The 15,398-nt window shown below is 39.1% G+C and overlaps 1 protein-coding gene across 1 annotated transcript in view; it reads left to right on the top strand.

The window, feature by feature from the left end:
- MDGA2 (MAM domain containing glycosylphosphatidylinositol anchor 2) overlaps nucleotides 1–15,024 on the top strand; it is a 574,798-nt gene extending 559,774 nt beyond the window's left edge. The window contains exons 16-17 of the mRNA XM_070738239.1: nucleotides 11,624–11,729; nucleotides 12,874–15,024. Coding sequence (XP_070594340.1) covers nucleotides 11,624–11,729; nucleotides 12,874–12,962 — 195 coding nt within the window. The 3' untranslated portion in view covers nucleotides 12,963–15,024. The remainder of the gene's footprint in view (nucleotides 1–11,623; nucleotides 11,730–12,873) is intronic.
- The last annotated feature ends 374 nt before the right edge of the window (nucleotides 15,025–15,398 follow it).

Raw genomic sequence — 15,398 nt, 5'->3', positions numbered from 1 at the left:
GTAGTGTGCCGTGGCACACTGGTTGAAAAACACTGTCTTAGACATAACTGAAGTAGGATTTGATTTCTCAATTTGATTTGCCACCTTCCACTTCCTTAAAATTCCTAGACTTACCAGATATAGGATGTGGAGTAATTATAAACAGAAAATGCCTCTAAGGACGTTTTAAGTGCATTTTCCTCAGTACCACTGGATTAATTGGATCCCCTCCAACTTCATCATTGAGGTGAAGCAGGGCTGTTAATTCATAGATATTAACGTTAATAATGGGCAGCCTGCCTCCTCCACGCTCCCGTCCGCTCGCCCACTCTACTCGTGGCCCATCCCTGGATACTATGTATAAGTTTCATGAACCATTTGATGATTGATATATAATAAATAGATCCAAAAACTAATCACATGATGAAAAAGATTTAGTATTGGCAAATGTTTTTCCTTTCTGTTATCTGTTTTCTTCATGATGGAAACTGTTTTACATCCAAAATCCATAGAGTCAAGCAACAGCTTTGCAATGTGTTAATCACTTTATTTGAGTTCTTGATCAAAGCACTTTTTTATATAAAATGAAACTGCTGCTTAACCATCATTTTGGAATTTATATTCCTCTCCAAAGCACTTTTTCTTTGCTCATGAATTTAAAAAGGTCTTACATTTGCCAGGAACATACGCAAATGATTGCCAAATATTTCCTGGGACAGATATGCTATGTTCGTCTCCAGCTGAGATGTATGAATAGGTAAAAATCCATTCTCGGTCTTTCCTCCTGGTGTTTTCTTTTTAAAGTAGGAGTATTGATGACCTACCAGCCCCTTTTTACCATCTTCGACTCAGAGGCATAGTAATAAAAAAATAGCAAATCTCTCTGATATTGTTCTTTGATATTTAAGATTTCTCTGATGTAGACTTTTTGATGCACATTCCCTTGATGTCAGTTGTTTTGTTTTTCAGCATACTTACTTTTCAAGTAGTTTACCCCCACAGTTTTAGTGAGGAATCTATGGAAAATCAGATAATTTCAGATAAAGCTAGTCAGTGTAATATTAGCTGGCTGGAGGAAAAAGAAGTAGAATGCACGGACATTTTATAGGCAGAAGAGCAAATGACATCACACACAATATGATTAATATTGGCACAGATGATGCCATTATTTATTTATTTATTTATTTATTTTATTTATTTACTTTGTCCAATACAAATTGAAAGTTAAGGAGAATAAAAACGTGTAGTAGTAAATATCAGGGAAGGGATAGAAGAAGAGATATGAGAATAGAATACATCAATGAAGAGTAGAGGAAGGATATATGGATGGGAGAAAAGATATATAAAATATAGGAGAGACAATTGGACAGGGGATGGAAGGCACACTAGTGCACTTATGCTTGCCCCTTACTGACCTCTAAGGAATCTGGAGAAGTCAACTGTAGAAAGTCTAAGGGAAAAAGGTTGGGGGTTGGGGGTTGACACCACGGAGTCTGGTAATGAGTTCCATGCTTCAACAACTCGATTGCTAAAGACATATTTTTTACAGTCAAGTTTGGAGCAGTTGATATTAAGTTTGAACCTGTTGCGTGCTCTTGTGTTATTGCGGTTGAAGCTGAAGTAGTTGTTGACAGGCAGGATGTTGCAGCATATGATCTTGTGGGCAATACTTAGATCATGTTTAAGGCGTTGTAGTTCTAAGCTTTCTAGACCCAGGATTGTAAGTCTATTTTCGTAGGGTATTCTGTTTCGAGTGGAGGAGTGAAGGGCTCTTCTGGTGAAGTATGGTTGGACCTTTTCTAAGGTGTTGATGTCCGAAATTCGGTGTGGGTTCCAGACAGGTGAGCTGTATTCGAGGATGGGTCTGGCGAAAGTTTTGTAAGCTCTGGTGAGTAGTGTGAGATTGCCAGAGCAGAAGCTATGTAGGATCAGGTTGACAATTTTAGAAGCCTTTTGGGTGATATTGTTGCAGTGGGCTTTGGCACTTAGGTCATTTGATATTAGTATTCCAAGGTCTTTTACTGCGTGGGGGTTGCTTGTCAGATTTTGTTTATTTGGTTTGCATACGAGGTTCGGATTCTTTTTGCCGATGTGGAGAACAGAGCATTTGCTAGATGATATTTGAAGTTGCCAAGTGTTAGACCAATCTGAGATGAAGTCAAGGTCTTTTTGGAGAATAGTTGTGTTGTCTGTGGTATTGAAAAGTTTTACATCGTCGGCAAAAAGAACATAGTTGCTTTGATATGATCGTAGAGGTCGTTGATGTAGAGAATGAAAAGAGTAGGTCCTAGTACGCTGCCTTGGGGAACACCACTTTTATGTTTCACCAGGATTTCTACAAACATGTATGGTGAACCCTTTTCCCTCAAATCATTTGTTTGAACAGTGATTGGAAATTAAACAGCTTTTTCCAATTATTAATGTCAGCTGAAAACCTCACTAATTTCCTGGAGGTCAGCTGATCTGGTTTGTGCAAGATAAATTTTAGGGTACTTAATGTTTGTTTCCAAAGCCATAAACTTTACAACATCTGGCTTCTTCCTGGGTTTTACCATGCTACCTGTGTCAGGTCAACAATCAGCAAAAGGAGACCAAGTTTGGATTAGAACATGTTCTTAACTTTTATTAGAGCTTGGAAATAATTCAGCAGCGATATTTCATTCCACTGAAAATCCCATTGAATGATTGCTCATCTCACTTTAAAAAAAAGTTGAAAGGTTTTTTTTAAATTGAACATATTTCAATATTTACATCACGTTTCCACTCTTTACAGCATTCCAAAATCAGTATCACTCATAATTACATAATACTGTAGTTCTTTCAGTTTTCTTTCTTTCCAATTATATACATTGCTGTTCTATATATTATATATTCATATCTATCTAAATATCTTGCTAGCTAGCTATCATCTGTCTATCTACCTATTTGCTTTACATTGTATGTATATTCATAAATATATATAATACCTTTTCCCCTTAACATAGCTGTTACATATCCTTTATATATAATCTTTATATCTATTTTCTAGCCATTTATGTCATATATTCAATATCGTTTGTGATTTCCTCTAGCCATTTCCTTATTTTAATCCAATATTTTCTGACATCTGGACATAAAAAAATGTTGAAAGTTTTAATAACAATGATAGGTACCAAGAAAATAGACAGGAAAAACTGGTGTAAAGACAAAAAACTAAAGAAAAATTGTCACCCCAGTGAGCGACACTGGTAAGGTTGTAAGTCAAAGACTTAACAGTTCACTTGAACGATGATGATTGTTCAAACAAGTCCCACCTGATTACATGGCTGGAAAGCCACTCCTACCCAATCACATGACCATTAAGCCACACCCACAAAATAAGTCACACCCACAGTCTGGCAGTAAAAAATTTGGCTGCACATTACTGCATATAAGTATAGTTGTATCTGGTCCAATTTCATGCTGGGATCAAGCACTAAAATCAGTAGCGAAAAAGGCATGAACACGTGAACATCCCAGTGAGATTTTGTTTCTGCACATGCGCAGGAAACAAAATCTTATGAGGAGATGCACACACATGTGAAATTTTGGCAATTTTTAAAAATGTTGCTTCCTGCACATGTGCAGAATCAAGATCTCACTGGGACATGCACGCTTGCATGCCAGCGACATGCTCATCGCACTGGTAGCAGCCGTAAGTAGAAACCCCCACCTGATTAAAATGGTTTTAATTGCACTCATCAATGAACTTCTGATGGCTTGGGACAGGAGCCGTGCAACTATTCTTCCCATCCTAAATCTCTTAGTGTCTTTTAATATCATCGACCATGGTATCTTTATGGACCTTCTTCGGAGGTTAGGAGTGAAGGGGACGGAGTTATGCTGGCTCTTTTCTAAAGACAACCAAACAAAACATAGGTAAAATTAAAAGTGCAAACTGTTATATAATACAACCAGTATATAGTGGTGAATCAGTTTGTGCTATTGCTATTGGTAAGAAAAGAGGAACCAGCAAAGGTAGTTTGTCATGAAATGCAGCTGCTAGATTACTTGAGTAAGCATGTTAGATGAATGCAGCCACTCTGTTTGACCATAGTATTGCTCCTATAATGTATCTTCTTGTTGTTGTTTTTCTTTCTCACTTCACTCTTATTGAGAAACATGAAACAAATTTAGGGTTTGAAAATACTGAAAATAAAATCACTGTCAGCACAGCTGGGACATTCAGTTCTCTTATCGCCCCTGCTTCAACCAATCTTCATTTTGCATTCTGGAACTAAATGGGAAGGAACATAAACCTCCTAGTTAATTTTAAAGAGTGTGAATCAGAGTCAATCTCTGCAGCAAATTTGATCAGCACAAAAATTAAAATGTTTTTATAGTGTCTTTGATATACTGAAAAACATCCTACATTTATTTTTTGTTTTCCTCGGCCTCTTGTCACCAGCAAGGGTTTTTCATCTAAAGAAGGCATATGAATGCTTTACAACAATCCCTGATTCAAAGGCAAGGATAAATTTTAACAATAGCAGCCCCTATGGTAACCATTTAGTGCTTCTGGGAGCTTTACACTGATGAAAAGAGATCAATTCAATGGCAGGGATGAGGCTTTTAATCAAATGCAATTTGGCATTTTGCAAATCTTAGATGTATTCTTTCTGGTTGCCACTGAAAAGTTACCAACATTCCATGAAAAAGTAAATAAATAAATGGATTGCTATTCACACTGTGCCGTAAGCCAGAATTGTGAATGATTCTCATCCATTAGGAATTTGCAGTTTTTAACTCAAGGATGAGCAATCTGTGGACCACAAATAGAGACTCTATTCTTTTCAAACTTCCTAGAACAAACCTAAACTTTTTCCCGGAACCATTTTGTAGCTACTGATGTTTTCTGCTATTAGTCTGGCTGAGGCAGTCTAGAGCAGGGATGTCAAACTCGATTTCACTGAGGGCCGCATCACGCTTGTGTTTGGCCTTGGAGGGCCAAGAGCCAGGGTGCCCAGAGTGTGTGTGGCCAGCTTGATGTCATTCGTGTTGGGGGCATCTGTGGCAGCCTGAACGCTCTGCCATTGAAAAATAGGCTCGCAAGCTCCATTTCTGGTTGTGATGGCCCCTTCTGGCAATGAAAACAGAGCTTGGGAGGGCTGCGCGTAGCTCTCACGAGCTCTGTTTTCTGCTGCAACGGCCTCTTGTAACCCTCTGCCAGCAAAAATGGACCTAGGGAGGACCATGCACGGCAGGCCTGATGTTCACTGTTTCCAAGTTAGCCCCACAGGCTAGTTCTAAGTACCTTGCAGGCCGACACTCTAAGATGTCTGTCAGGAAAACCCTACACCACTTCAGACAAGTGGTTATCCAATCTCTTCCTAAAAACATCCAATGTTGGAACATTCACAATTTCTGGAGGCAAGTTGTTCCACTGATTAGAAACATAGAAACATAGAAGACTGATGGCAGAAAAAGATCTCATGATCCATCTAGTCTGCCCTTATACTATGTTCTGTATTTTATCTTAAGATGGATATATGTTTATCCCAGGCATGTTTAAATTCAGTTACTGTGGATTTACCAACCACGTCTGCTGGAAGTTTGTTCCAAGGATCTACTACTCTTTCAGTAAAATAATATTTTCTCATGTTGCTTTTGATCTTTCCCCCAACTAACTTCAGATTGTGTCCCCTTGTTCTTGTGTTTACTTTCCTATTAAAAACACTTCCCTCCTGGACCTTATTTAACCCTTTAACATATTTAAATGTTTCAATCATGTCCCCCCTTTTCCTTCTGTCCTCCAGACTATACAGCTTGAGTCCATTAAGTCTTTCCTGATACGTTTTATGCTTAAGACCTTCCACCATTCTTGTAGCCCGTCTTTGGACCCGTTCAATTTTGTCAATATCTTTTTGTAGGTGAGTTCTCCAGAACTGAACACAGTATTCCAAATGTGGTCTCACCAGCTGTTCCAACTGGCAGGAAATTTCTTCTTCGTTATAGGTTGCTTCTCTTCTTGATTAGTTTCCATTGATTGCTTCTTGTCCTACCCTCAGGTGCTTTGGAGAATAGCTTAACTCCATATTTTTTTGTTGCAGATATTGGAACATTGCTATCATGTCATCCTTAGTCCCTCATTAGAATTTGTTGTTATTGTTAGTCACAAAGTCATATCCAACCCATTGCGACCACATGGACAACTTTCATCCAGGCCTTCCTGTCCTCTACCATCCCTCAGAGTCCATCTAAAATCATGCTGACTGCTTCAGTGACTCCATCCAACCACCTCATTCTCTGTCCTCCCTTTCTTCTTTTGCCCTCAATCATTCCCAGCATTAGGCTCTTCTCCAGTGAGTCTTTCCTCCTGTCCTTCATCAGACTACACATACCCTGTGTCTGCAACTGTTTATATGTTTTAGCCTCCAGTTCCCAAATCATCTTTGTTGTTCTTCTCTGCACTCTTTCTAGAGTCTCAATATATATTTTTACATCAAGATGACCAAAATTGGATGCAGTATTCCAAGTGTGGCCTTACCAAGGCATTATAAAGTGGTATTAACACATGATCTTGATTCTATCCCTCTGTTTATCCCTCTATTTAGGAATAGTAAGAGAAGGTAGGACTTGAACTTAATGTCACAAAAGACAGTAGTTTGCATTGGATGCAACCAGTCCAGAAGATAATTACCACCTTCCAGCTAGTCACAAGGACTTACATTGCATATTACTGTTCTTTGTGTGCCTGAAGAGGGTTGCAAGATCAGTTGGGATGGAAATTTTGGAATATGGTAGTAGTACCTCTAATTCGTTCTGTGACCAGGTTCTTAAGTAGAAGCAATTTTTCCCATAGGAATCAATGTAAAAGCAAATAATGCATGCAAACCCATTAGGGGGGAAAAAAGCTTGGAATTTGTGTGGGAGGAGGAGGCGGAAGAAGAGGAGGAGGACAGTCGCTGCCGAAGGAAGAAGGTGAGGTGAGGGGAATCAAAAAAATCCAAAACTTTAAGGCTTAAAAACAAAAGAGGGACTCTGAGGTGGTAAGGAGGAGCACGTGCCTCCAATACACCCGGCGTGAGGCTGCCTCCCATACACTGGCTGCTGCTACCTGCTGCCTCTTCCTTCCCATGCTGAAGGACACCCCTCTCTTCTCGCTTGCTCCCTTTGTAGCCGGCACCTTTCATTCGCTGTGGTGACTCCTAGGCTGCCCAGAGCGAAGGGAATGTTTCTTTTCTCTGGGCGCTGGCAGAGGTTTATTCCCAGTCCAAGTGCCCAGAGAAATGAAAATGCTTCATTTGCTCTGGACTGCCAAAGCCTCCTTAAGCGCCACCAAAAGGCTCCTCTGGCAGCCCAGATGGCCGGGATTAAAGGGGGAATGGCAGGAAACTGGCCAGGCCTTCGTGACGCTCTCAAATTTCTTGGGAAATTTTTCTGGGCTCGGGTTCTTAAGTAGAAAATGGTTCTTAAGTAGAGGCAAAAAAATCTTAAACACCCAGTTCTTATCTAGAAAAGTTCTTAAGTAGAGGCGTTCTTAAGTAGAGGTACCACTGTACTTTGAAAGAAGGAAGTTTAAGTGATCCAAAAGCTTGTTAAAAAAAGAGAGAGAAAAAAATAAGAGGAAGTAGGAGTATGGTGTTATATTCACTGCCTTATTTGTAAAAATATTGATAAATGTGGAAAAGTAATAAATGCAGACAAACAGATAACCTCTGGAGATAATGATGCATTTTTTCATGTGAGATTTTACATCCTTGGGTTTCTCAGTAGTACTGATTCCTTGTTTCAAACCTTCTTCTATTTATGGTGCAAAACTGTTTGAGATTCTAGGCTACCTTGAATCAAGGAGAAGAAACAAGCCTTAGACTTGTTTCAAAGTTACATTGTGCTAGAACTGTTCATGTCTAGGCTACCACATCCACATGTCCACTAGATGCCAGCAAACATTTTTTTTCTGTATATTTTTGTAGATAGCTAGTGGTTATTCAGTATTTTGCAGTAGATATATGGTGATCCATTTACTTACTTACCCAAATAACAGGGTTGGAAGGAACCTTGGAGCTTTTATAGTCCAATCCCCTGCTCAAGCAGGAAACCCTATATCATTTCAGAGAAACGGTTGTCCAATTTCTTCTTTAAAATCTCCGGTGCTGGAGCACCAGCCACAACTTCTGGAGACAAGTCCTTCTTTTCTTTTTTTACTTAATGTTGCTTAAAAGATGAATCTGGTGTACTCTATCTTAGTAATCCCAAGAGTCTCTGAAAACAAAACAAAAATTTGGACTCATTAGCTATGCCTGGAATTATGCTCTAAATTAGTGACATAATGGTATTTGGGAAGCTGTGAATGGGATTAGATATTGTCCAATTGATTCCTCTGTTCTATGTTAATTCTTTGTTAATACCAAATTATTCCCATTTCATTTTATGAAATTATCCTCAGTGTTTAGTCAATTTAAACTGGAGGGAGGAAATCTCAGTTAATAGTTCAGCATGAATACTATTCCTGCATTGCTTAATTCCTGTTATCTCTGCAAAAAGGCCTTTGAAGTTGTTTCAGAATAATTTTTTGTGTGTGCCAGACTTAATGAGTACAACAATTATACCCTTAAACTGACCACATTGGAGTCCCATAGGGCATCAGGAAAAAGAATGTGCAGAAATGACATTTTTCTGATCACAATTAATTTTAAAAAATGTGCTACCTTTTCCAGCAAATGTCTTATACTTACTTAAACAATTGAACTAAGAGGCAGGAAAACAGCAGAATGGGACAACTCATCATGACCAACTCCTCACAGCCAATTCACGTGGCCAACTCACTGTGGGACAACTCACTGCGGGGCAATTTAACAATTCAATTTAATTATTTAAAATAAATTAGAATAATATTTTATTTTTTGTCTTTTGCATTTAATTTAATTTAATTTATTATTTATTTATTTATTTGATTTTTTTTTTTAATGCCTTAGACTTAGGGCAGGTTACAACATGTTAGCAATAACACTTTTTTATAGAGCCAGCATATTGCCCCCACAATCTGGGTCCTCATTTTACCTACCTCGGAAGGATGGAAGGCTGAGTCAACCTTGAGCTGGTGATGAGATTTGAACCACTGATCTACAGTCAACTTCAGTAGCCTGCAGTACAGCACTCTACCTGCTGCGCCACCCTGGCTCATTTTGTCCCTCCTTTTTCATCTCTTTTTAAAATGGTTCTATTCCTCTGTTCCTTTGATATTGGTGTAACTCTTGTCCCACAGCGTGTTATCCAGGGGGGATATGATAGCAGTATACATGTGCTTGAGTAGTTGCAATAGAGAGGAAGGAGTCACGCTATTTTCCATAGCACCAGCAGGCCAGACCAGGAGTAATGGATGGAAACTGACCAAGGAGAGATTCAACCTGGAAATAAGGAGGAACCTCCTGACGGTGAGGGTGATCAACCAATGGAATGGCCGGCCAGCGGAGGTTGTGAACGCTCCAACACTCAACATATTCAATAGGAGATTGGACTGCCATCTGGCTGGGGAGATGTAGGGTTTCCTGCTTGAGCGGGGGGTTGGATTTGATGACCTACAAGGTCCCTTTCAACTCTAATACATAAATAAATAAATCCTGTGGTGAGTTGGCCATAGCAAATTATCATAGACCTGAAAGGCAGCAGGGGACCTGCAAACGCTCCAGATCAAGCCACTTCCCTTCAGCATTAACTGTAGTAGATCACTGTTAAGATTAATAAGCACTTGAGGCAACCGAGAGCATATTGTGCATATTCTGACAAAATGACTGCTAATGGTCAGTCCTTCATGTCCTCTGAGCTTGGTTATTTGCTTGCTAACTTTTAATTATCTGACTAGGTAACATTTTCCATGGTCTTCATTACACATCTTCAAGCAAACAGTCAGGTTCGGAGAACACCTAATGAAACTAGCTGGCAACTTTGTCATCCAAAAGGTAGAGGAGGGAGCTAGAGGTTCTGCTATATTGGACTTCAGTCTTACTAGACATCTCTTGCTAACAAAGATGAAATAATAGAAAAGGTTATAATTATGGGAACTTTGGGAGAGAGTGACCACGTCGTACTGGAATTCAACATAATGAAGGCACAAGTAAACAAAGTGAAGAAAGTTAAACTGATGTCTTATACTTTAACAGAGCTGACCTCAACAAACTAAAAGAGAGTTTAGGAAAGATTCCATGGATCACTGATGGTTTTTATGAAGAGATTAGACAACTATTTGCCTGGAATGCTATAAAACAGAGGTCGGCAACCTTAAACACTCAAAGAGCCACAAAGGTCCTAACTGGAAGCCCCCCATTCAATTTTGGAGCATGTCAGTCCAATTCCCCCACCATAGAGTATCCTCCTAGCATGATTTTCTTCTTCCTCTGCTTACTGGAAATCTAGTTCCCCCCACCATAGAGTCTCCTCCTAGCATGGCATCCTTTTTCCTCTGCCAACCAGAAATCTGATTCCCCCACCATAGAATCTTCTGCATGGCATCCTTTTTCCTCTCCCTGTCCTAGTCAAAAGACTGTGGAATTGGCTACAGTGGGCTATAGCAGAGGGATGAAATAGCTACATGTGGCTCCAGAGCAGTGAGTTGCTGACCCCTGGTATAGAGATCTCCTGCTCAATACAAGACACTGTTTGGAAAGGTATAAATGCTGCAAAAATCCTGAGAAAAGCATTTGACCACTTCTACTTCTTTTATGACATCTTTAAAAAGTCCTTTTTCATTCTAGTGTTTTTAAACCATTAAAAAGCATCAATAAATGGGAAAGTATTGAAATATTCTCAGGAATGCATTTCAACTGTTTAGTTTCATGGTCTTGAATCAAAAGTCTGGATCCATCCTATAATTTCAAATTGTGAGCCATATTTTGCATGGAACGTTCTCTACACTAGAACTTTGAATAAAACATATATCAAACTTTAGTGAGTGTTCATGCTTTTATACATCACTGAGACACATGTGAACCATATAGCAAAAAAAAAACAATAAAAAATTCAGAAAACTCTAGGAAGGAAGGAAACAACTCATAGAACTCCATGTTTGTTAGCCTGTGATTTAACATATATTGTAAGGTTTTTTTTCCCTTTTCTTTTCTTCTCTTTTCTTTTCTTTCTGTTTTTTCTTTTTGGTGGAACACAGGATGGAGAGTGGATAATTGAACAATTAACTTGGAATAGGATTTGCTTACAAATCTTTTGAGGAACAAACACAATAGCTATCTGATTAACATTTTCATAGAACTAGTAAGCAATGTTCTGAAGTTGGAAGTAAAGACAATAGCAAGTTTATAAACATTTTCATTGGGGAATGAAACATTAGTGTTTCAAAGTAAATTAACTTGTAATCTAGCTAATTCTACCTTTGTAAAAATGGCACATTGATTTGATGACTACAAAGTCATGAATTTCTGTTTTCACATAATCAAGGATGTGTAAACGTGTTGCAAACTTGGACAAAAGGTTTCATACATCTCTGTTACAACTATGATACATTTTCTATGGGTGCAGGTGTTCCAATTATGAAATATCTTTGAATTCTGTTAGTTGGGAGAACAGAAGAATATTCAACAAGATATTCTATTTTCATCGTATTAAAGGCTCCTCTTGTGTCTCACGTGGATTTGATTTTTAATGTCGGTGTTATGTTTTCTTTCCATTTCAGATCGTTTTTGAAGGCATCCGTGGCCGAGGCATTGAAGGAGACATTGCTATCGATGATATCTCAATTGTGGAAGGCGAATGCACAAAATCGGATTATGTAAACAACCGTATGTGGGCTTGTTAACTTCTCCCAGTAGTGTCCCAATCTGATGTATGATTTCATAACATGTTAGAACTGAAGGAAAATAATTCTTGGGGCTGTACAAAGTTTCAAAAGGGGTTGGGGCAATAGCAATAGCATTTAAACTTATATACTGCTTCATGGCGCTTTACAGCCAACGATTTACAGAGTCAGATATTGCCCCCAACAATCTGGTTCCTCATTTTATTGACCTTGGAAGGATGGAAGGATGAATCAACCTTGAGCCAGTCAGTATCAAACTGCTGGCAATCAGCAGAATTATTTATTTATTCATTCATTTTTTTATGCCACCCTTCTCCTTAGACTCAGGGTGGCTTACAACATGTTAGCAATAGCACTTTTTTTACAGAGCCAGCATATCACCCCCACAATCCAGGTCCTCATTTTACCCACCTTGGAAGGATGGAAGGCTAAGTCAACCAATGTGAGCCGGGGTGGCGCAGCAGGTAGAGCGCTGTACTGCAGGCCACTGAAGTTGACTGTAGACCTGAAGGTCAGCGGTTCATATCTCATCACCGGCTTAAGGTTGACTCAGCCTTCCATCCTTCCGAGATGGGTAAAATGAGGACCCGGATTGTGGGGGCAATAGCCTAGCTCTGTTAAAATGTGCTATTGCTAACATGTTGTAAGTCGCCCTGAGTCTAAGGAGAAGGGTGGCATAAAAATTGAATAGATAGATAGATAGATAGATAGATAGATAGATAGATAGATAGATAGATAGATAGATAGATAGATAGATAGATAGATGATAGATAGATAGATAAACCTTGAGCCGATGATGAGATTTGAACTGCTGACCTACAGATCGAGTCAGCTTCAATGGCCTGCAGTACAGCACTCTACCTGCTGCACCACCCCGGCTAAGCCTGCAATTCTAACCACTGTACCACCGTCACAGCTCGCAAAGCAATACTTTGAGGATAGACCTTTAGTTCATGAAGCAGGGCAATTCTTGACTTGTCATGAGTGAAGCAAAACTTTTGAGCTGGTTCACAATCACCAAACGATAGCGTGCCATGTCCCCATGCATACCGGTTTCTTGAATGAATTGGGCAGCCTAATTGGAAAGGTAACTAACTGTCTTTCCTCCTTTTCCTTGTTTTGTTTAGATATACCTTCAGAAGCAGTCAGGACACTGCCCCATATACGGAGTTTCCCCGTCGTTCTTCTTGTGTCTGTCTTAATTCATCAGAGGTGACCTTATTCCGGCAGAGGCTATAACACAGATGTACCACCCACTGGCATGAAGAAAGGGGAACGTTTTTAAAACAAACAAACAAACAAACCTACCAAAGATTCCTCCACTGACTGATGACACTGACTCAAATAAAGTTTTTTTTAAAAAGTATGCATATATATATATATATATATATATATATATATATATATATATACGCACACATTGGGGGTTTATTAAAGAAACAAAAGGAATGAACAAACAAGCAACTGCAGGTAAATAAATGTACCATTCTGGACGTGAAGGAGAGAGGCCTTCAGGTGCTCTTGTGGTGAAGGAGTAACAAACGAACAACAGGAGAATCAAATGACATCGACCCACCCACCCACCCACCCACAACATACCCAACCATTAATTGGGAGAACTCTTGTCAAAAGAGCTATAGGATTTCTTGTCGAAGCACAAAGTCATGACTTGTTTTGTTTCAAAGACTAGTTTGCTTGTTGCCATGGAACCTTAATGGCCTGCCCCAAAAGAGATTTCATAAAAGAAGAGAGCAAGAAGGAGCACGGAGGAGAGAGAAAAAAACAAATCCCTTCACCTCACTGTCAAACAGGGTATGAGAGGAGCTGGCATTTCCCCCACCTCCACCTTCCTTCCACACTTAGGTTTTTAAGCCGCAGGCAGGAAGCAACCCAAGGCACCAGAGTGGTTGAAGACATTCCTCATGGCAATTGCTAGAAACTATATGTGGCCTCTGCTTTGCATGTGTTCTGCTATGTCCAGGACATATTTATGGTGACGAGAGCAACACTGGCTTGTCTAGAGTTTGCTTGCGTGGCCACCTAAACATCCCTGACACTCTCCCCTGTGGTCTTCTGAACCCAAGCCCACTTGCCCTGGCCCTGCTCCTCCCACATCCCATTCCCAGTGAACATCGCTTTGTCCTCCTTAAAGGACAAACAAAACCAAACTACCATCTTTTTTTCTAAAATGCCATGGAAACCAAGTGCCTTCAATGATAACAAGCCTGAGAAAATGGGGTAGGGGGAACATACACATGTGCACATGCAAAAAAATAAAATGTTCCAGCAGACAGATGCTTGTATAGCTCCAGTGAGGTTTGCAGTTCCATAAAAAAAATATATCATCCTTTTTTTTTGTAAGGCAAAGTACTAAGAGTAAATGGAGGAGGAAATTAAAGAAACAGGAGAGCTACTTCTAGAGACGGACTGACTTGAACAAAGGCATCAAGTCCTTCCGAGTTTCCGCTTTCTCGTCACAAAACTGTCCCCAGAGTTATGGCTTTGGGGTCCTCTGATCCAGGAGGAAGTGGCTTCAGTTGCAACTTGGGACATGGATCAGTCTGTATTTTTCAAGTGGGGTGCATTCGTGCCAGGAAGAGGAGGCAACAATACTTGGCAATGGTGAATTTCAATGCAGGAACCACCAGCGTGCATGCGCGCACAGTTTTTCCATAGTCCAACCTCTGCTCAAAACGAGATCGATCAAGAAATATAGGAAAAGTTAATTAAGGAAGAAAAGAAATGACTCTTCACAGCAAAAGGCAGGCCAGCTGATCTGGTTTCATTTCCAACCACGGAGAAGATAAGGCCTCTGCCCTTTCATCAGACTCTGTGCAAATTGTGAAATATTATTTTATTATTTTAGCAAAATTTTAAAACAAAAATCACTTTTACAAAAATAAATAAAACCTGTAAAAAATATTTTCAGCTACCTGGCTCCATCCCATACCTATCTTTAGCCAATTTTCCAATACACTGTAAATTTCCCTTTCTATGAGTTGGTAATGAAAATTTGAAAATCTTTTTTTTCCCCCGTAAATTATCTCAGCTTTTAACTTCATTAAAAAAAAGAGTTGTCTAAGCAAGAGTTATTATTATAATTATTATGGTTATATGTTCTTTCAATACCCTAGGATGAGAAAAGGGGAAATAAACTTATATGCAAATAATTTGGATATTAAAAGCAAACAAAGTATAACATTTGAGCATATTGATATTAAAAAAAGCACAAAGAAATACAGTAAAAATGATGAGGCTTGGTTTTTTTAAAAAAAAAATCTGTGGAAAAAAGTTTGTGCTGATGATTCAGCAATTCAACTGAAAAAAATGATAATTTTACAACTATGTTCAATAAAGCTTATTTCCAGGTAAGGCATGGTAAGTGGTGTTTGTGTTTGTTGAATGCTTCAGATGCACAGCTGTCATCGAGTAGATTGTTTCTGTTGTGTTAGATCAAATATTTCAGTTATTGAACAGCATTTAAAAGGGTCCATTTGTCACATGATTGGATTCTACAAGTGGGCAAATTCTTTACGTCCTCACCCTGAAATCCTGCATGTTCTCTTCAAATCATCTTTATGAAATTGGAAAATGGAAGAAAATTTTCTTTTGGCAACAGAGTTTAGATGTAATGATGATAGTCTGTTATGTG

This window comes from Erythrolamprus reginae, chromosome 1, assembly GCF_031021105.1.
Source record: "Erythrolamprus reginae isolate rEryReg1 chromosome 1, rEryReg1.hap1, whole genome shotgun sequence".
Lineage (NCBI taxonomy): Eukaryota > Metazoa > Chordata > Lepidosauria > Squamata > Dipsadidae > Erythrolamprus > Erythrolamprus reginae.
The sequence above is the reverse complement of the archived record's forward strand: the minus strand, read 5'-3'. Positions and strand labels throughout refer to the sequence as shown.